Raw genomic sequence first — 21,039 nt, 5'->3', positions numbered from 1 at the left:
AGTGACATTTCGATTATGATGAAAGATCGTGTTCTTTCAATTTTTATTTTCTCAATCAGATTGAAAAATATCGCCCTAACTACCTAGTTTGAAGAAACATATATTTCTCTTACGATGATCAAATTTTTCTCTCTAATCAATGAGATATCTGATAAACATCTCTGTATATATGTATATTTGGAAATAATCCACAGCCCAAAACAGTGGAACCAAATCAATTCATGAAACCACTGAAATCTCCTCATTTTACTCTGCCATGGCAATCTATTTTCAGAACTCAAAAGGTGCATCTCGAAATGAAGGAAGACGGATCCACCACAAACCCAAGAATATGCATACTCATTTCCATCATGAATCATAGTCAATCAAATCAAGTGTAAAGAAAGATACGTCTATTACACTCTTTCCGTTCTTAATCACCAACCATCTTCTTATATAAACTGGGATTTCCGGTTTCTTTCATTTCTTTATTTACATCAAAAGTAAAAAAGAAAAACGAGAGAGGGGTACTAATAATAGTCTTTGGCATCTCCACTAACATCAACACTTGAATCCTTTGCAAACCATGAGCCACAGAATAATGATAAGAGCAAGAATTCCCCCACCCACCATCAGCTTCAACTGGAAGTTCTGCAGCCACATTTTCCGTCGGAGCTGTCTTCCCTGTCTCTGGAAGCTGTCAGCCTAAAACAACAACCAAAAACGCAGATGACATATACATGTTGCTAGTTTTAACAATCTCTAATGAATCATTGACACTTCGCGCAATTATAGGAGTGAAGAAGTACCTGAAACGAAAGGTTCTCTGTTTTATCAACCAAAAGTTCAATCCTCTCTCCGCGATCAAGAACCTGAAAACCAGTATTATGATTAACTTCCAATTGGAATAGATGAAACTTGCCAATAATGATTAACCATTGCAAGTAAAGATAAACATCTTCAGCGTGATTATATAATGGAAATAGTTCACGTTTTAAGGCAAACTTGTGCATCTAGAAACGAACATAACATACGACAAAAAGATTGGTAACTAATCTTGACTCTTACTTTCTCATGCTTCATCCAGAGGGAAACATCACCATATTAACATAAGAGATGGGAAACTAATCACTCAAGTTGAGTTACAAGCTTGGAGATCATGCTCTTTAACTTACTATTGGGGTCCAATTTACCAGCTCTTAATACCTAGTTATCTTCTTTTCTTATGTTTTTCTTTCTTTTTTTCCCGATCACTTCCCATGCTTCCTTACTTTCGAGCTTCCTAGTTAAATGTAATTTGATTTCTATATACAACCTAAATTCTCATCGAATATAGAGTGCCCCTGGTGAAAACAGAAATAATGTCTGCCAAATTAGACATCCGGAGTATCAAAGGGAACTCCTACCAACATAAGGAACCTTGTCTGTGGGAAGAAAATGGCAGATTTAAGTTCACAAGGGTTCTCATGCATGGAGAGACGACTAATACGACTGAGCAGCTCTTCTACTGAGTCAATTATTCAACTTCCCGACCACAAGAACAACTTTGGACCTAGTTGGATTAAATAATACAAACATACCTTTTCAATATTGTCCATCATTATCCCCTTGACTTCTGTCATTTGTTCCTTCAACTTGGAAAGTTTACTAATCTCTTCTGGATGGTTCGTACAATACACCATGTGCTCCTTCAGTTTCGGTCTGTCAAATGAAGGCTCACATCACATACTCGCAACAAATACACGCAAAAGAACACAAAAAACAAAAAATGAAACACTATTAGTTCGTTAACAAAAAAATTAAACGAACCCGAATTCTCTGTCTAGATTATATGCAATGCTCAAAGGATCTTCAAATAAATCATCATCTTCTTCGTCAGCAAGAGGGTGTGAACGTTCATTATCAATAAGGGTTGCATATCTCTGCTTAAAATCATCCTTCACTCGCTCAAGAAACATAAAAGGCACACTCCTTCCAGTTCCTTCGTCAGCAACGACAAGAAAAACTGTATGTTGAAGGAAATATACATACCATTAGGACACGAGAACGAGTGTATAGTAAATAACACTATAAAAATTAAAGAAACACAAGTGAGTACAAAAAGCAGTAACTAGAGTACCAAATCCATTGTCGATGAGGAAGTTGAATGTATGACCATCACATGAGTAAGTATGTCTTGTGCTATTTGCCGGAAGCTTCTGTAAGCACTGGACGGCAATGGTACTAAAGTTACCCGAAAACGACGTGTGCTCAGCTAGAACAACAGTACCCTTTGCAACAAAGCTATATATCAATCCTCTTCGACTCATGGCTCAAGATATCGCAGATCAGATCTTTATAACCCTGCAAATCTACAAAACCATAAAAATTAAATCACTTCTCAATGATATTTATTTTTTTCCGGCTTGTTTTACTGCTTTCTTTGACTTCCATTTTTTTTGTATTGGCTTGCTAAGTTAAAGTGATGAAGGAATGTGAAATATCATAAAGGAAAAAAATTCAGACAGAGGCAATCTATTTATGCAACATAATAACACATCAACACAAAGGGATGAAGAGAAACAAATGGTTCCTACCATCAAATATCACATCAGTCTTTCTTTATAACTCTACTAAATCAGGAATTATGAGCAAACGAAACCCTAACTCATTAAAACCCAGAGGAAGACAAGATTATAATACTGAAATTAGAGATCCAGAAAAGCGAAAAACTAAAGAAAAGATCATAAAACCTAGAATCAAACATGGGTATTCTTTCAATTAACAGGAAAAATGAAAATATTCAATGATAATTTGACATCGTCTAATGATCCTAGGTTAGAAGCATGAACCATGAATTGAACTGAAAGATGATGGGCATAGGAAAGGGAGATATAGTAATAACCTGAAAACCTAATGGGTCTTGCTTTGTCTTTGTGGGTAAGCAAGCTATCTCCAGTTCTGACTCCTGAAACTCCAGAATTGGGGAAGAAATTGTGAGAGAAACCGGATTGTGATTGAAGTAAAATGGAAGAAAGGGTATAATGGGGAAAGGAAGATAAGCGAGGGGTAATTGGCGTTGACCAATTGGTTCATTGGAATCATTGACGGTTCGGTTCAAGTAAAGTAGGTAAGGGAAATACGGTTTTAAGGGTTAATTCGAAGGAAGGGCGCCACTAAAAACACTCGGGCAAAAGTATTTAGTGGGCGAGGCTAGTAGGTCAAGTCCAATGCAGGGGCTTGAGCTCATGAATTTGGGGAGTCCTCGAAAATTTTTCAACTCCAATGTCGGGTTGTTTCAACAAAAAAAAAAAAGAACTCCAATGTCGGGCTCCCAAGTCCCAACTGAGAATCCCAAATCTAAATTATATATGTGTGCAGAATTTTGATTTCAATTTTCAACTATAAATTATTAGTTTCAAATACAAAACTAAAATTTGATATTATTCTTGAGAGAGAATTATGAAAAGATAAAAATAAAAATTTGAGAAAGAATTAAAAAAGAAAAGTTTTAAAACAAATAACATTAAAAAAAAAAATATATATTTGATGGATCACCTTTTTGGGAACCCACCCAATTATGACCGTTAGGGAACTTCCCAATGGTCATAATTGGTGCTGGGAGCCCCCAACCCAGGATCCAATTTGGGACGGGGAGAGTGGGGCTAGGGGTGGGAAAAAAACGGTGAGTCCGGATCCGCCTAAGGGTGGCAATTTGGTCCGAACCGGTGGGTTTTTCCCCGAACCCGCCCCTAATGGAACGGGTTTTACCGCCCCGTTTATTAAATGGGACGGTAATGGTATGAAGATAAAACCATTTACCGGGTTCGGGACGGGTTTGGGATTAGGTAGTAAAACCCGCCCCGCCCCGATTAAATATGTTATGTTATTATATATACAATAGGTTTCTAAAACTTTTTATCTTATATCATTAATTTAAGTATTTTATATTATGTAATAAGTTGTAGTGTTTATAGTTGATAAAACCAAAATGTTAAAAGTTTTGTTTATAATATTTATATTATTTTAATTAATCTAACTTATTTGAAATAAAAATATGAAATTTATGTTTAAATCCGACCCACCCCGCACCGTTTCATGTAAAACGGGGCGGGGCGGGTCGGTAATGGTTAAGTGATTTCTAGTCGGAACGGGTATGGTAATTAAATACCCACCCCGATTAACTATTGGGGCGGGAATGGTAAAACCCGTTTATTAACGGGGCGGACTTGGGAAAGAGGTAACCCGTCCCAAACCCGCCCCGTTGACATCCCTAGATCCGCCCGCAAACCACCCGAGTCCGATGTGACCGTGGACGTCCGGGGTCCGAGACGGCACTACCCGATCGGACCGCCAAAGACGGACACGGACAAAAGGCTCTAACCGGCATTCCGTCAAAGTCCGACCAATAAGCCAAATCGATTGATATTTTCGACTTACTTCGACATTTTAATCATATATAAATAATTATAATCAATTAATATAGTTAACATTTGAACTACACGCTTACACATGTATGCTAATCAATTAATATAGTTAACATTAGACTACACACTTACACATAAATGCATGGAAAGACTAAGTTTACAATGTGGGATTACGTTTTATCGACTTTGCTTGGGCAAAATCCTAATGAGTATCTTTTATAGGCATTCAAGCAAAAAATAAATAAATTATTGTGTCCGAGTCCGAGAGGTCCGCTACCCGGATTGTCCGACAATTTAGGCGGACATGGACGGGTAACGACAACCGAATTTTGTCAAGTAACCGGTCGATTTGTTCGGATGTCCGACCGGACAAATTGAGAATTTGCCTGTTCCGCCCGGACCGAAAGAGTAAGTGACCGCGGACTACCCGTCCGGTCCGTTCCCCACCCCTAGGTGGGGATCCCAGCCCCAAGGCTCCCGGGGTGGAAGGTTGCGGACTGGGGCTCCCAAATTTTGGGAGCCCCAACCCTTTCACGTTGAAAATGCGCTTAGTATAAGCTCTTCGCCCTTCGTGTGGTTAACATCTCCGGTTAAGAAGCCCTACAACCTTCTCTCTCTGACTCATCTTCTCTCTCATTTTTCTTTCGGATTCTACTCTCTTCTATTGCTCATATTCCTCTTACTTCACGAACCATAGTCTTCGAGACATATTTTAGTTGAAGAAAGATACTTTTTTTTGACGAAGGTGAAGAAAAGACTTGAATAATATTTGCTTGCGAAGGTCAGGGTAAAAAGTTAACTAATCTGATATGTCAAGTATGAATTGAGATTCTCTTTCCTAAGTGGCACTATTAAGATCCTCAATTCAAAATACTTCTCCAATGTAACACTCAAAAAACTATACATTTACTTTAAATTCACTTTTGTCTTTGATTTTAATATATAAAATGATGATGCGAGATAATTGAGATCCTTGATTCAAAATACTTCTCCATCACCACCAAAATCACCACAACCACAAGTGCCACAACCACCAGTACCACTACCACCACTGCCTCCATCACCACCGCCACCACCACTACCATTACCACCAGCACCGCTACCACCACCTTCGTCAACTATCTTTATCTGACATATGTTTTCACCTCGCTCTCAACTCTATTTCTCTTCTCAAATACCTCCTTTAATCGATGTACGGATGACAAAGGAAGAAACCCTCGATCTAGAGAGATAGTTGAGAAGAGGGAACAAGAGAGTTGAGCTGAGTTGAGTAGAGAGTTGATAAGCGAACAAATGAGTTTAGTGGAGAGGGCGTGGTGGTTATGGGAGACGGTAGCGGTGACGATGGTCTTTCGGTGGCTGAGCCCGCGCCATTCAACTAGAGTTGGATCAAGTCAAAGACGGATGATGTTTCTTATAGGCACCCTCTTTTGCTTTAGGCCCGCTAGTCTGTAGGGACCCCCTTGGGCTTTAACATTTCCCACTCGGTAATTCTGAATCGAGACCACAACAAAGCCCAAGTACAAGTTTGAGTGCAAGCCCAAGAAAATCTCCGCAGGGTGTATTTAAGTCTCTTCCCCACGTCAAAACCCTAGCCAGCAAAACAGGAACTCATTCGTAGAACACCTAGCGGAGTTCCACAGCAACCCTAGAAACCGATTTGAAGGAAATGGTTAGTAAAAGCTTCTGCAATTCTAAAATTTCATCTCACTTTTGGTCATATTCACCTTTTCAATCATGTAACGTTTATTTGTTCTTCAACACAGGCACCAAAGAAGGAGAAAGCTCCACCTCCATCTTCCAAGCCCGCCAAATCTGGTGGAGGAAAGCAAAAGAAGAAGGTAAGAAGCCTTAGGGTTTACGGTTTTACTTCGATTTGCTCAATATTTCTATTGATAATCATATATATTAAGGTTATAATCATTTGTTTTTTTGCAGAAATGGAGTAAGGGAAAACAAAAGGAGAAGGTGAACAATATGGTTTTGTTTGATCAAGCTAGTTATGACAAACTTCTTACTGAAGCTCCAAAATACAAACTCATCACTCCTTCAATCTTGTCTGATCGTTTGAGGGTATGATCTATAATTCTCTACTTTTCTCTCTTTCCCATCTAAAAAAATACGATCTTTCTGTGGTACAAAACTTTATTTCATTATAGTTTCAAGATTCCCATGAATGAACAATGTTGAATAAGTTTAGATAACCCTTTGTCCAACTTAATGGAGGGCAATAGTTATCGTACAATTTTGTGTGAATATTAGGTTAGCCCTGATAGTTGATGTCAATATGTTTGAATCTTACCTGCTTATATAGCATTTCTTTTTGTTTATAACATTTAAGTATAAACAAGAAAACTTTGTAGTCATAAGCAGTTGGATATTAGACATGCTAGCCCACTATAACTACCTTATAGGATCGGCCTTGATTCTGTCACCACCCAAACAGTACAATAATATACATATTTCTTGCACATTACTTGTTACCTCCATCCTGATCCTGTCCACAAGTTACTCTGGTGGATCGGGCGATCTCAACTGCATAGTTCTCTTCTTATATTGTAGATGCCGAATGTTGGTTCTGATTCTTGTAGCAGGTATAAGAGATGATATATCATATAGTTTGATTGTATTTCAGTCTGTCTCATTATATTTCTCAATTTAGGCTGTACTTCATTTTCCTAAACTGGAACTGTTTCCCTGTGTGGTTCGAGAATGACTGATTAACTAGGGCAATGCTCTTACTCTATATTTACTTTTGCCTATTTGGTGTCTTCATTGATCCTAATTTTTACACCCATATCTTTGTGATTGTTTCTGACTTTTTATTTATATTTGACCTTGTATGATCAATTCTAACTGGCATATCATTTGTCCAATTTTCTACTTCTCTTTTCTTCTCTCATAATCCTAGATAGACTGCCTTCTTTGTCAAATTTCTCGCGTTCTGTACGTCACAATCTCATGATAGAATGGTCAGAATCAATGTGATTCTGAGCAATCAAGACTGCAAAAATAAAGGACTAAGAAAGATTGTTGATGTTACATAGGTTAAAAAAATGTATTAACTTTTTATTATGAAATTTCTTATGTAGACTTTGTAGTTTAGAATGTTTGAATTTTAATGAAGTTTATAACTGTTTATCTGCTCAAAATATAGTATAAGTGGGTGAAAAAACTCTCACCACTCTCTTGTGTCTGTTTTTTTTATCAGGTTAATGGATCATTGGCTCGTAGGGCAATCAAGGATTTGATGTCAAAAGGTTTGATCAGGATGATATCAACTCATTCTAGTCAACAAATTTACACCCGAGCCACCAACACCTAGATCAAACTTAGTGGTTGTTTCTTTTTGTTCTTAAAATGGATTCATCTGTAGTTTCAATGTCATCCAAGACTAATTTTTGTCATTTCCGAACGAGGATAGTTTCTTTTTTATTTGCTCAGTTTTGATTCTGACATGAGGTCTTAATTATCTGAATTTAGAACTTTAAAATGTTTGCTTTTTTATTCATGATATCTGATTATTTTTAGATGGCTAATCTACTCTGTTGATTTTGTGTCCACATGAGTCAGACTGTTTACCTGACTTAGATTCGGATAAGGGAACACAATCTACTCTGTTGATTGTGTCCTAATGAGTCAGACTGTTCAGCTGACTTAGTTTCGGATAAGAGAACACAATCTGACTTATCTTGTATTCAGGAATCCTAACCTCTCACTACTTTTTTTTTGTTGAAAGAACCTCCCACTACTTTTTTTTGTTGAACTACTTGGGGGTGAATTCTTTGAAAAATTAATGAATTGCTGTGATTGTGAAAGTCTTTTTTTTTGTATTCAGGAATCAATTCTCATTCATATGAAAATACAATAAGATTGTGGTTAGAATTTTTGTTTCCTCCCAACACTACAATCCCTTTTTTCCCCTCTTCTGCCTCTCTTTTTTTTTTTTCTTTTGTGTCACTCTTCTTCTCTCACTGTGTTCTAGTACGAGATAGGGTCTTTCTTGCCGGAACTTGACTGCTTTGTCTACATATGAAGTCCAGGTGAAGTTTGTTTTGATCTGTAGTACAGATCCAGACGACATGCGTCTGGATAACAAAACAAAGGAACCCCTCCGTCTTTCTTGCGGGAACTTGACTGCTTTGTCTAGATATGTAGTCCAGGTGAAGTTTGTTTTCATCTGTAGTACAGATCCAGACGACATGCGTAACAAAACAAAGGAACCCCTCCTTCGTCTAGAGAATCACACAGAGGATTTTGGTTAAGGGACCCTCCCCTGCGTAGGAACTTACAGAGAGACTGGAGAGAGAGAAGAAAGAGATAAAAAGATGAAGAGTTCGACTAGTTTCTCCTGCCGGTAATTGTTCCAATGACATAAAAGGAAGTGTGTTTGGGGGATTTTTTTTTAGTTTTCCACCTTTTGATATTTTATACTCTTGAAATTTTTTCTTGTTTCCCCGAAACATCGGTCTTTTGATTCTATTATGATATGTTGCAAATTTGAATTCCTTAATCTATATATAGATCAAACAATGCAAAAAATTAACCTAATATCAGAATCCCTAATGAAATGCTGCGTAAAACACAATGAGGTGAAAGCAATTAAAGGACTCAAAGAACCCCTAATATGCCAGATTTGTATATTGCACTGTACATACAATTTGTGTGTCGGTTTATAAGATACATGTGATGAACACCTGACTTTGTAAACACATTTCTTTTAATTTTCCAAAAGGAAAATGGTCTCCTAAATTAAAAGACTACAATGTCACCAGTAGTCGCCAGACAAACTATCGTGTTGCCAAACGACGTCTTAAGAACTGATATAGACATTGTTTTAAGTCAGGCTGCAATCGTTTTCATTATGAATGTTGATGTGTCATTTTATTATCTCTTCGTAATGTACTAATGTTTTGTAACGATCCTTCGAGTCTATGCCAAAAGTGTGAACGCTGCATTTGTTTTAAAGACTAGTTTAGTAAACGTATTATTGAAATACCTAATACAATCCCAAGTCCCCATCCCGGTTCAAGAAACCCTAGAAATTTATTTAGAACAAAGAGGGGATATTCGAAAGGAAATTTTTTCATTTTACTCTTGTTTGCTTCGCTCGTCAAAGCCTCTGCTCCTCTGGTAATCTCTCTCTCTCTCTCTCTCTCTCTCTCTCTCTCATGGTTGCTATGTATGTCGATCTTCGTTGATGGAGGTTTAGGGTTTGCCCGTATCTATCTATCTCTCTCTCTTTGACTCTGTTCATGGCTTCAGTTTCTTCACAATTTAATGATTAATCGTTTTGGAAATGTTACATGAATCTTCATGCTTGTTGTAGCTCAAAAGATGCATAGATAGATTACATTTTATTGGATATGGATGAATAATTCATTTTTGTGACAAGCCAAACTGAAGAAGCTTACTATTTCCTTTGATCCCATCCCAGTTAGCTAAGTGTCTGAACCTATTCGAGTATCCATTAATTTGTTGCTCTTTTAAGGGATGAATAAAGAACAATAGCCCTATTATACTGCATTTTTCAGCCTCAAAATTTCGACTTGACCGGTTTATTGTTATTTCTACTTTTCTGGTTTCTCTTGTTCTTGTTCTTTTTTTTTTTTTTGCTTATAGAAAAGTGTTTGGGTTAAGTGAATCAGTGAAATGAAACATGCTGTTAACATATAAAAGTTTTCATTGGTCCGTCTCTGGTTATTATTATTTAGTACGATATCTCTGATTATTATTTCACGGTGATGTGCCCCATTCCTGTAAAAATATACGCCCTTGGGGGAGAATCAGGTCTATGAATTTCCATAAAAGATAGATATTCAAATAGGATTGCTAGTTTTACAGTGGCTTATTTCTGTGTCTGGTGGCATTTGTGGCTTGACTATCGGATCATTCTCGTTTATGTTGCAGCTCTCACTTGCTTTTCCTCTATCTCGGTAGTTCATTGGTTCTGAACTGTTTGAGCACTTGGGGGAGAATCAGGTTTATCAATTTCCCAAGGGCTATTGCTTTTCCTTTGATCCCATCCCAGTTAGCTAAGTGTTTGAACCTATTCGAGTATCCATTATATTTGTTGCTCTTTTAAGGGATGAATAAAGAGCAATAGCCCTATTATACTGCATTTTTCAGCCTCAAAATTTCGACTTGACCGGTTATTGTTATTTCTACTTGTTCTTGTTCTTTTTTTTTGCTTATAAAAAAGTGTTTGGGTTAAGTGAATCAGTGAAATGAAACATGCTGTTAACATATAAAAGTTTTCATTGGTCCGTCTCTGGTTATTATTACTATTTAGTACGATATCTCTGATTATTATTTCGCGGTGATGTGCCCCGCTCCTGTAAAAATATACGCCCTTGGGGGAGAATCAGGTTTATCAATTTCCCTAAAAGATAGATATTCAAATAGGATTGCTAGTTTTACAGTGGCTTATTTCTTCTCCCCCCGCCAGCCCTAAAATTCTCTCTCTCTCTCTCATTTCTTGACGAGCAAGAACTGATAATGGCGGACGAAGAACAACAAGAGAATCAACCACCACCACAACCAACAAACTGGATCGAAAGGGCTGAAAAAAGATACCTAGAAATCAAAGAACACGCTGAGACATATCCATACGTTTGGGCATCGTATATAGTCGTATACGGAGGATTCGCTTTATGGACTGGTTATAGATGGAGGAAACTTCGTAAAACTGAAAATAGGGTTCGAGCCCTTCAAGAAAGACTCAAGAAACTGGTTGATGCTGAAGAATCAGCTGCTTCATCTTCTTCAGTATCAGTTGGTAAACTACCTAACACAATGGAGAAGAAACCCTAATTCCAGATAGCTAATTTGGGTCAGTTCAATTTTTTTTCCCTCAATTTACTGTTTGATCTTTTACTTGTTTCAAATTGATGAGAAAAATAAACTGTTCCCCTCAAAAGTTGTTCGATGGAAAAAATTAGACATCAAGAAGAAATTGAGGGGTTTAGGGTGCGGCTTCCTTCTCTGTTTTATTTTTTTGTTATATGAGGTTAATTGTGTTTTCCAATTAGGTTACTGAAGTTGAAAATGTTCTTTGATGAGTCTATATTTGTACTCATTGTGAAGGATCTCACTTTTCTCTGAAATTGTTAATTAAATAGATGCTGTATGTTGTTTATCTTCCTTTTAAGTTCCAATTTGTTTTTTTTTTTGAAGATTAGGTTAGCCCTGATTGTTGGTGTCAATATGTTTGAATTTTACCTGCTTGTAGAGCATTTCATTTTGTTTATAACATCTAACTCGAAACAAGAAAACTTTTTAGTCATAAGCAGTTGGATATAAAACATGTTAGCCCACTATAAAGATCCTTCGTGGGCCAACCTTGGATCTGTCACCGATTATTTCTTTTGATTATTGTAGCAGGTATAAGAGAAGATATATCATATAATTTGATTGTATTTCAGTGTGTCTCTCCTTATATTCCTCAATTTAGGTTATGCTTCATTTTCTTAAACTGGAATTGTTTCCCTGTATGGTTCGAGAATGACTGATTAAATAGGGCAATGCTCTTATTCTACATTGTATGATCAATTCTAACTGGCATATCATTTGTCCAATTTTCTCGTTGGGTTACTTCTCTTATAATCCTAGATAGACTGCCTTCTTTGTCAAATTTCTCGCGTTCTGTAAGCTATAATCTCATGATAGAATGGTCAGAATCAATGTGATTCCGAGCAATCAAGACTGCAAAAAATGAAGGACTAAGAAAGAGCGTTCATGTTACATAGGTTCAAAAACAGTATTAAATGTTTATTATGAAATTTCTTATGTAGACTTTGTAGTTTAGAATGTTTGAATTCGAATGAAGTTTATTACTGTTTAAAGTTTGCTCAAAATATAGTATAAGTGGGTGAAAAAACTCTCACCACTCTCTTGTGTCTGTTTTTTATATCAGGTTAATGGATCATTGGCTCGTAGGGCAATCAAGGATTTGATGGCAAAAGGTTTGATCAGGATGATATCGACTCATTCTAGTCAACAAATTTACACCCGAGCCACCAACACTTAGATCAAACTTACTGGTTGTTTCTTTTTGTTCTTAAGATGGATTCATTTGTAGTTTCAATGTCATCCAAGACTAATTTTTGTCATTTCCGAATCAAGGATAGTTTCTTTTGAATTTGCTCAGTTTTGATTCTGACATGAGGTTTTAATTATCTGAAATTAGAACTTTAAAATGTTTGCTTTTTTTTTATTCATGATATCTGATTATTTTTAGATGGCTAATCTACTCTGTTGATTTTGTGTCCACATGAGTCAGACTGTTTAGCTGAGTTATATTCGGATAAGGGAACACAATCTACTCTATTGATTGTGTCCAAATGAGTCAGACTGTTCAGCTGACTTAGATTCGGATAAGAGAACACAATCTGACTTATCTTGTATTCAGGAATCCTAACCTCACTACTTTTTTTTTGTCGAAAGAACCTCTCACTACTTGGGGTTGAATTCTTTGAAAAATTATGGTGTGTTTGGTTACAGGATTCCTAAGTAGGATTCCTATCAAAAGTGGGATTTGGTAGGATTCATGAATCCTTGGTCTGTTTGGCTACCAAGAATCCTAGGACTCTTGAATCCTAAGGATTCCTAATTCCAAAATTTGTATTGGACCAAAATCCCCCTACCCCCTAGGATTTGCTAGGATTTTGGATTAATGAACCTAAATTTCAAACTTAAAATCAATAAAAAAATATTTCCTTCTACAAAATCATTATTTATTTTCAAAATCATTATTTTTTTCAAAAATAATATTCTTTCTATAGACGTTTAAAAATACTCAAATAATAATAAATCATAGGATTCTTAGTTGCCAAACAAGCCAAAAAATATTACTAGGATTCATGAATCCGTGGAATCATGAATTCCAAGGACTCATGAATCCGCCATCCAAACACACCATTAATGAATTGCCGTGGATGTGAAAGTCTTTTTTTTTTGGGGAAGGAATCAATTCTCATTCATATGAAAATACAATACGATTGTGTTTAGAATTTTTTGTTTCCTCCCAACACTACAATCTTTTTTTTTCCCTCTTCTCCCTCTTCCACTGGCTCTCTTCTTTTTTTTTTCTTTTGTGTCACTCTCCTTCCCCCTCTTCTTCTCTCACTGTGTTCTGGTAAGAGATAGGGTCTTTCTTGCTGGAACTAGACTCTCGTCTAGAGAATCACACAAAGGATTTTGGTTAAGGGACCCCCCCCCCCCTGCGTAGGAACTTACAGAGAGACTGGAGAGAGAGAAGAAAGAGATAAAAAGATGAAGAGTTCGACGAGTTTCTCCGGCCGGTAATTGTTCCAGCGTCATAAAAAGAAGTGTGTTTGGGAGATTTTTTTTTAGTTTTCCACCTTTTGATATTTTATACTCTTGAATTTTTTTCTTGTTTCTCCGAAACATCGGTCTTTTGATTCTATTATGATATGTTGCAAATTTGAATTCCTTAATCTATATAGGGAGATTTTAAAAGGCCTCCCCGTTTTTGTTAAAAGGCCTCCCCATGGTTTCGTTGACTTGGTAAAACACGTTTGACTTGGCTTGGTTAAAGGACCCCCCTCTTTGAATGGGTGAAAAAAACCCCCTTTAAAGGTGTATTTCACCCACATTTTCTCTCCATCATTTGACCACGCCACATCATCATCTTCTCCGGCAGGGTCGGCGGCCAGCCAAACTTCCGGCCGGCGACCTTCAAATTTTTTATTTTTTTTTATTCTCTCTCTTCTCTCTCTCTCTCTAAAAAAAAAAAAAATTTTTTTTTTTTTTTAAACTCTCTCTCTCTACAGATCTAGAGAGAGAGAGTCCATTGAAGGTCTGCGAACAGACCTTCAATGGATCTGTTCGCAGACCCATTGAGGTCTGCGAACAGACCCTTTGAAGGTCTGTTCGCAGACCCATTAGAGGTCTGCGAAGACCTCCAAAGGGTCTGCGAACAGATCCATTGAAGGTCTGTTCGCAGACCTTCAATGGATATGTTCTCTCTCTCTCTCTACAGATCTCTCTAGATCTGTAGAGAGAGAGAGAGTTTAAAAAAAAAAAAAAAATATTTTTTTTTTAGAGAGAGAGAGAAGAGAGAGAATAAAAAAAAAAAAAAATTTGAAGGTCGCCGGCCGGAAGTTTGGCCGGCCGGCGACCCTGCCGGAGAAGATGATGATGTGGCGCGGTCAACATCACCGGTCTTGGGTTAAGTTTGACCTAACGGCGTTAACTTTGCCGTTAGGTCAAATATTGATGAAGGAGGTGCTCTTTTGTAGAGGGGGCCCTATAACCAAATTGGTTATAATGGGAGGCGCTTTTAGCGGGGAGGCCTTTTAACAAAAACGGGGGGGCCTTTTAAAATTTCCCATCTATATATAGATCAAACAATGGAAAAAATCAATCTAATATCAGAATCCCTAATGAAATGCTGCGTAAAACACAATGAGGTGAAAGCAATTAAAGAACTCCAAGAACCCCTAATATGCCAGATTTGTATATTGCACTACTAACAATTTGTGTGTCGGTTCATAAGATACATGTGACGAACACTTGACTTCGTAAACATATTTCTAATTTTAATTTTCCCAAAGGAAAATGGTCCCCTAAATTAAATGACTACAATGTCACTAGTAGTCACCAAAGAAGCTATTGTGTTGTCAAACGACGTCTTAAGAACTGATATAGACATCGTTTTAAGTCAGGCTGCAATCGTTTTTATTATGAATGTTGATGTGTCATTTTATTATCTGTTCGTAATGTACTAATGTTTTGTAACGATCCTTACAGTCTATGCCAAAAGTGTGAACGCTGCATTTGTTTTAAAGACTAGTTTAGTAAACGTATTATTGAAACACCTAATACAATCCCAAGTCCCCATCCCGGTTCAAGAAACCCTAGAAATTTATTTAGAACAAAGAGGGGATATTCGAAAGAAATTTTTTTCATTTTACTCTTGTTTACTTCGCTCGTCAAAGCCTCTGCTCCTCTGGTAATCTCTCTCTCTCGCTCTCATGGTTGCTATGTATGTCGATCTTCGTTGATGGACGTTTAGGGTTTGCCCGTATCTATCTATCTATCTATCTCTCTCTCTCTTTGACTCTGTTCATGGCTTCAGTTTCTTCACAATTTAATGATTAATCGTTTTGGAAATGTTACATGAATCTTCATGCTTGTTGTAGCTCAAAAGATGCATAGATAGATTACATTTTATTGGATATGGATGAATAATTCATTTTTATGACAAGCCAAACTGAAGATGCTTACTATTTCCTTTGATCCCATCCCAGTTAGCTAAGTGTTTGAACCTATTCGAGTATCCATTATATTTGTTGCTCTTTTAAGGGATGAATAAAGAGCAATAGCCCTATTATACTGCATTTTTCAGCCTCAAAATTTCGACTTGACCGGTTTATTGTTATTTCTACTTGTTCTTGTTCTTTTTTTTTTTTGCTTATAGAAAAGTGTTTGGGTTAAGTGAATCAGTGAAATGAAACATGCTGTTAACATATAAAAGTTTTCATTGGTCCGTCTCTGGTTATTATTATTATTTAGTACGATATCTCTGATTATTATTTCACGGTGATGTGCCCCGCTCCTGTAAAAATATACGCCCTTGGGGGAGAATCAGGTTTATCAATTTCCCTAAAAGATAGATATTCAAATAGGATTGCTAGTTTTACAGTGGCTTTTTTCTGTGTCTGGTGGCATTTGTGGCTTGACTATCGGATCATTCTCGTTTATGTTGCAGCTCTCACTTGCTTTTCCTCTATCTCGGTAGTTCATTGGTTCTGAACTGTTTGAGCACTTGGGGTTGTTCTTGTTAATTTTGTTAAATTTTAGTACCCCCGTAATCATTTTTGATTGCTTTTCTTTTGACTGCATTATCCAAATATTTAGACAATTAGAAACTTAACTAGCCAATGGCTTCATAGTTAAGTTTTAAAGAAATCAATATCGTACTAACTTCATTTCACACCTAATATACCATCATGGTTAGCATTCAGAATTCTCTCCTAACCTTCTACTTAAATTACAACTACTTTAATTACCCAATACAAAAAATCGTTCATATTAAAGCTCCTTGGAGCGATTCCTCATGGCACAAATTCTTCAATATTGTCACGTTGCAAGTCCTTATGACCTTACATTTTGATTCAGCCTTTCCATACACTGTATTCTTCTCCAATTTCTTCTAGCTTCTGTGCTTCCTTCACTTGCCACATAAGATGCCGATAGCTGAGACGAACTCTGGGATGGATAATGATCTAGTTGAGTCTGAAAGGCCAGTTGAGACCGAAGGGCTGGTGGACTTTGACGGGGACAATGATCCCGAGGAGGAGGAAGAGGAGGAAGAGGTTGAGTATGAAGAGGTAGAGGAAGAAGTGGAAGAGGTTGAAGAAGATGACGAAGTGGAAGAAGAGGAAAATGAGGATGCAAACGTAGCTGATGCACATGAAAGCCTTAAAATCGACCAGGAGATGAAAGACTCCAAGGACGACGATGAGAGCAAACAACATGCCGAGCTTCTTGCCCTTCCTCCTCAAGGTTCTGAGGTATACATTGGTGGCATCCCAAATGATGTTTCCGAAGAGGATTTGAAGAGCTTTTGTGAGTCTGTTGGAGAAGTCACTGAGGTACTAACTCTTCGTATTTTGTGCTTGTTACCTAATATAATATTTGAGATAAATGACAACTAATAAAGATTCTGCCAATAACAGGTCAGGATAATGAAAACCAATAAAGATTCTCGAGAGAACAAGGGCTTTGCATTTGTTACCTTTAGAACTAAAGATTTGGCTACAAAGGCTATTAAAGATCTGAATAATACTCAATTCAAGGTAATGTTTCTACTGTGTTAGACTGCTTGTACTTAGTGGGATATCTGTTTTAATCTTGATCAACTTCTCGATGGAAAGAAAAAAAGAGATTCTGGTTTCTCCCTAATGTTTGGTGATGTGCATTTCTTGCAAGGAACCTGGTTTGTTTATGCCTGAAACTTTTTTTCTAAATAAAGTTTTTCATTATCCATGATATATCTCAGCTGTATTAACTTCTTCTCAGGGTAAAAAGATCAAATGTTCGAGCTCTCAACCAAAGAACCGATTGTTCATTGGTAATATTCCTCGAAGCTGGGGGGAGCAAGAGCTAAGGAAGGTTCTCACAGAGGTTGGACCTGGTGTCGATGTTATTGAACTTGTTAAGGTCAGTTTATTTGCATTTATGTTTATATGCTAGATAGTTGTTTAAGTAGTTCCTCAATAAGACTATCAAATGATCAATGAAGTAGAATCAATACGCCTGGTGATTAGAACTTGCTGTAATGTGTTGCTCGATTTTTTGGGCAAACAATGATCAATGTCTCGCATATACTCCACCTTATTATTGATCGCTTTTATAATGATATTGGGGTTGCTCCAGAATTGAGCTAATATTCATTGCTCTATGTTTTTACAGGACCCGAAAAATTCGAGCCAGAACCGTGGATTTGCATTCATCGAGTATTATAACCATGCATGTGCTGGATACTCAAGGGAGAAGATGTCAAAGCCTAAATTTAAGCTTGACAATAATGCACCAACCGTAAGCTGGGCAGACCCCAAGAATTCAGATTCTTCTGCTTCTTCTCAGGTGATTATCTTACTTAAGTGTTATTGCCCTCAATTTTAGGATATACAACTATATATATCTTTGGATCTTTATATGGTTTTGAGATAATTCAGCAAATTCCCTTCGGAAGTTCAAACACACCAATTCAAGTTTGTTTTCATGACATTTTCTGTATACAGGTAAAGGTAGTCTATGTTAAAAATCTGCCAAAAAACACAACTCAGAGTCAGTTGAAAGAGCTATTTGAAAAACACGGTGATATCACAAAGATAGTGTTGCCCCCCGCGAAGTCTGGACAAGAGAAGAGCAGATATGGTTTTATTCATTTCGCTGAGAGGTCCAGTGCCATGAAGGCACTCGAAAATGAAAATAAATATGAAATAGACGGTAATTCTTACGACTTGATGTGTCCTCTTATGTTCTAAACTGTCAATACTTGAGTGAAACCGTAGATGAAATTTGCCGGGCTATTGTCATTGACAGGTCAAGCTATTGAATATTCTCTTGCGAAGCCACAAGTGGAAGCAAAGGGTGCATCTGGAGCAAATTTGCATAGTTCAAATCTACTTCCAACTTATCCTCCTCGGGTGGGATATGGTATGATAGGTGGTGCTTACGGCGGAGGATACGGAGCACCAGTTGTTCCACAGGTGTGGTCCGCCTTCCAGTTTCATTTCTGTTGTTTTCTCCAACATACCATACCAAACTTTCATGTTTATGAAGACTTGACATTGTCCTCCACTCTACGCAAGTCATTCTCTTCACAATTATTTTGACCAAAAAACTGCAAATTGTTATTAGCAATTTAGCACCATTGGTTTATCCCTTCTGTGCTTTGTTCCACTGGTATTCTCTTATCGTTTCTGATATTGAGTTGTTTATGTTTATCTAGCAGCCCTTGATATATGGTAGAGGACCTACTCCTGCTGGGATGGCAATGATGCCCATGCTGTTGCCCAACGGACAGATTGGATATGTATTGTAAGCTCGATACATTCTCTTATTTTTTACTTCCAGTTTTCAAATTGCTCGCACATCTACAATTCTTTCTCAGAGAATTATAATGCTTTCCAATAAATTATAATGTTAGATAGTTTGCTTTTGTGAGAAAAATCGCATTGGAACGTGAGAAGTTAATAGATTGATTTGAAGTTCGATTCCAAGAATGTGAAACTCTTGGTCCGAAGTTCTAAACCACTAATAAATGCTCATTTGATTCAAAATTGTTTTGACCTTCCTGTTTTTGTCGCATCATGTACGTACGATTGGTTACTACTTGCTCAAAAGTTTTTCCTCAATCAATAACTGATTCCACCATGAAACTTCATTGAAAAGAGTTTAACTGGTTGTAAGCTCTGAAAAAGTAATCTCACCAGCAAGCGTACTATGATTTCTCCTTGTTTATTAGGCAGCAGCCAGGAGTTCATCCATTCACACCTCCCCCACAGCAGAGGGATGATCGCAGTAGCAGAGGCAGTGGTAGCGGTGGTGGCAGTAGCAGAGGCGGTGGTGGCAGTACCAGAAGCGGTGGTGGCAGCGGAGGTGGTAGCCATGGGCGAAGACATGACAGTGGTGATAATAGCCGTGGGGGAAGATATCGACCATATTGATCAGTTCTATATCTGTGACGCGACTATCCAGAGTAGAGAAAAATGTTGGGCTTTTGATGTTTTTACCATTACAAGGATGATGTTTTTTATATTTTCATTCCCCTTCGGAGGTAGAAATATTTGGTCTGGGGGTTTTCTTGTAGTCCTGATTAATACTAGCAATCAATCATAGTGTGTTTGCAGACCTACTCCTAAGAAATTGTTCATCCAAAGTTTGGTCCTTCGACTACCTCGAGAGTAACACAAAATTGATCAACATGGTTGATGTTGAACAAACTTGCTTGGGTCCAAACTAGCCAACCGTTGAGGAAGTCTAGAATCAAGTATAAACTAATTCAAGGTGCTTTAGGTTTGGCTAAGAGTTCGTCTTGAGTGCTCACCATATGGCTGATGAATATATCATGGGGCATTGTGATTGTTAACAACTGAACAGAGTTAAAGGCAGCAATTGGAAGAGAACAAAATTTGACCCAATTGTCAACTATCCTTGGCTAGAGTGGTATCTGGTTTCTACCCTCTAGGTTTTTGGTTGGAGACAATCAGACAAGACTCCTACCCCTTGTACTATGTAAGGGCAACTCCAATGTGGGGGCTCGGGCTCCCAATTTTGGGAGCCCCTGAATTTTGGGAGCCTCCGGGGCTTTGCTCAATTCCAACGTTGGGCTCCCAGCAGGGGCTTCCAAATCAAAATAATATACGTGTGTGAAGTACGTGTGCGAAATTTTGATTTTAAATTTCGACTATAAATTATTAGATTTCGACTATAAATTAAAATGTGATATTATTCAGGAAAGATAATTTCAAAAAGATAAACACAAAAAAAAACAAAAAAAAATTAAAAATACTTAAAAATGAAGTATTTAAAATTATAAGAAGATTAAAAAAAAAATAGTTTAAAAAAAAATTAAAATAAAGTGGGAGTGGATCCCCTTTTAGGGGATCCACCCCAAATATGGCCGTTGGAGCTCCCAACGTCCATATTTTGGGGGCTGGGAGCCCCCACCCCGGGGCTCCCGGGTTGGAGGCGGGGCTGGGGCTCCCAAATTCAAATTGGGAGCCCCAACCCCCTATACGTTGGAGTTGCTCTAATGGATGTTTCACACGAAAAAAAATTAACCCAATTGACTTGCAATCAATCGACTAAAAGTTCGAGATTAAAATGAACGGAGTTTTCTATGATCAAGGAGCAGAGGCAAGCACAACAAGATCAAATGAATAATCTGAGTTTGCATATTTGAAACCCAATTATCTAATTCAACAAGGGCACATGCGAAGCTAGATCAAGTGGAGATGTTTACTTGTAGGAATGTGAATCGCCTAGATCAAATGAACCAAAAGTGAAAACAAATCTCAACCACATAGACAAAGTTGTGTATCATTTTTCAGACAACATAGGCAATCTGACATTTGATTCGAGTAAATTCTGATCTAAAGTCAGATTTCAGATCTGA

General features: G+C 37.4%; 4 protein-coding genes across 11 annotated transcripts; 3 read left to right on the top strand and 1 right to left on the bottom strand.

The window, feature by feature from the left end:
• Positions 1-320: 320 nt before the first annotated feature.
• LOC147541694 (vesicle-associated membrane protein 727-like) lies at positions 321-3,134 on the bottom strand. The gene is made up of 6 exons (XM_086634565.1): positions 2,864-3,134; positions 2,099-2,330; positions 1,789-1,984; positions 1,560-1,680; positions 789-851; positions 321-684 (listed from the first exon to the last, which is right to left on the bottom strand). Exons 2-6 carry the CDS (start codon positions 2,286-2,288, stop codon positions 541-543), a joined length of 714 nt encoding a protein of 237 aa, XP_086490691.1. The 5' UTR covers positions 2,289-2,330; positions 2,864-3,134; the 3' UTR covers positions 321-540.
• A 2,721-nt stretch (positions 3,135-5,855) lies between these two features.
• Positions 5,856-7,878, top strand: LOC147541693 (small ribosomal subunit protein eS25y). Its single transcript, XM_086634569.1, has 4 exons — positions 5,856-6,057; positions 6,152-6,226; positions 6,324-6,458; positions 7,597-7,878. The coding sequence occupies exons 1-4, from the start codon at positions 6,055-6,057 to the stop codon at positions 7,708-7,710; spliced, it is 327 nt and encodes a 108-aa protein (XP_086490695.1). The 5' UTR covers positions 5,856-6,054; the 3' UTR covers positions 7,711-7,878.
• Positions 7,879-9,319: 1,441 nt separating this feature from the next.
• Positions 9,320-19,776, top strand: LOC147541691 (heterogeneous nuclear ribonucleoprotein Q-like). 8 transcript variants are annotated; one of them, XM_086634560.1, is made up of 9 exons: positions 9,320-9,518; positions 16,530-17,005; positions 17,090-17,209; positions 17,433-17,573; positions 17,826-17,999; positions 18,158-18,365; positions 18,462-18,628; positions 18,874-18,959; positions 19,387-19,776. In XM_086634560.1, exons 2-9 carry the CDS (start codon positions 16,598-16,600, stop codon positions 19,586-19,588), a joined length of 1,506 nt encoding a protein of 501 aa, XP_086490686.1. In that variant the 5' UTR covers positions 9,320-9,518; positions 16,530-16,597; the 3' UTR covers positions 19,589-19,776. The 8 variants fall into 8 exon arrangements, with proteins under 8 accessions (XP_086490686.1, XP_086490682.1, XP_086490683.1 ...); XM_086634556.1 differs by having other exon boundaries at positions 18,871-18,959; XM_086634557.1 differs by lacking the exon at positions 9,320-9,518 and adding an exon at positions 14,969-15,360 and having other exon boundaries at positions 16,568-17,005; positions 18,871-18,959.
• LOC147541692 (uncharacterized) lies at positions 10,884-11,198 on the top strand. Its single transcript, XM_086632399.1, has one exon. It carries the CDS (start codon positions 10,884-10,886, stop codon positions 11,196-11,198), a length of 315 nt encoding a protein of 104 aa, XP_086488525.1.
• Positions 19,777-21,039: the final 1,263 nt, after the last annotated feature.

The sequence above is a fragment of the Eschscholzia californica genome, unplaced genomic scaffold, assembly GCF_041429995.1.
Source record: "Eschscholzia californica isolate CP2 unplaced genomic scaffold, dmEscCali1.0.p SCAF_4, whole genome shotgun sequence".
In the NCBI taxonomy this organism is placed as follows: domain Eukaryota; kingdom Viridiplantae; phylum Streptophyta; class Magnoliopsida; order Ranunculales; family Papaveraceae; genus Eschscholzia; species Eschscholzia californica.
Note: the sequence above shows the minus strand (reverse complement) of the source record. Positions and strands in the feature narration are given on the sequence as shown.

Excerpts from the sequence above, each read along its gene's own strand:
- LOC147541691 (XM_086634556.1), top strand. The coding sequence starts at position 16,598 with ATGCCGATAGCTGAGACGAACTCTGGGATGGATAATGATCTAGTTGAG. Across the intron at positions 17,006-17,089 it reads CTGTTGGAGAAGTCACTGAG|GTCAGGATAATGAAAACCAA; the intron begins GTACTAACTCTT and ends TGCCAATAACAG. Across the intron at positions 18,960-19,386 it reads GGACAGATTGGATATGTATT|GCAGCAGCCAGGAGTTCATC; the intron begins GTAAGCTCGATA and ends CTTGTTTATTAG.
- LOC147541693 (XM_086634569.1), top strand. Across the intron at positions 6,227-6,323 it reads GAGGAAAGCAAAAGAAGAAG|AAATGGAGTAAGGGAAAACA; the intron begins GTAAGAAGCCTT and ends GTTTTTTTGCAG. Across the intron at positions 6,459-7,596 it reads TCTTGTCTGATCGTTTGAGG|GTTAATGGATCATTGGCTCG; the intron begins GTATGATCTATA and ends TTTTTTTATCAG.
- LOC147541692 (XM_086632399.1), top strand. The coding sequence starts at position 10,884 with ATGGCGGACGAAGAACAACAAGAGAATCAACCACCACCACAACCAACA.
- LOC147541694 (XM_086634565.1), bottom strand. The coding sequence starts at position 2,288 with ATGAGTCGAAGAGGATTGATATATAGCTTTGTTGCAAAGGGTACTGTT. Across the intron at positions 1,985-2,098 it reads CCTCATCGACAATGGATTTG|TTTTTCTTGTCGTTGCTGAC; the intron begins GTACTCTAGTTA and ends TTCAACATACAG. Across the intron at positions 685-788 it reads CAGAGAACCTTTCGTTTCAG|GCTGACAGCTTCCAGAGACA; the intron begins GTACTTCTTCAC and ends TTGTTGTTTTAG.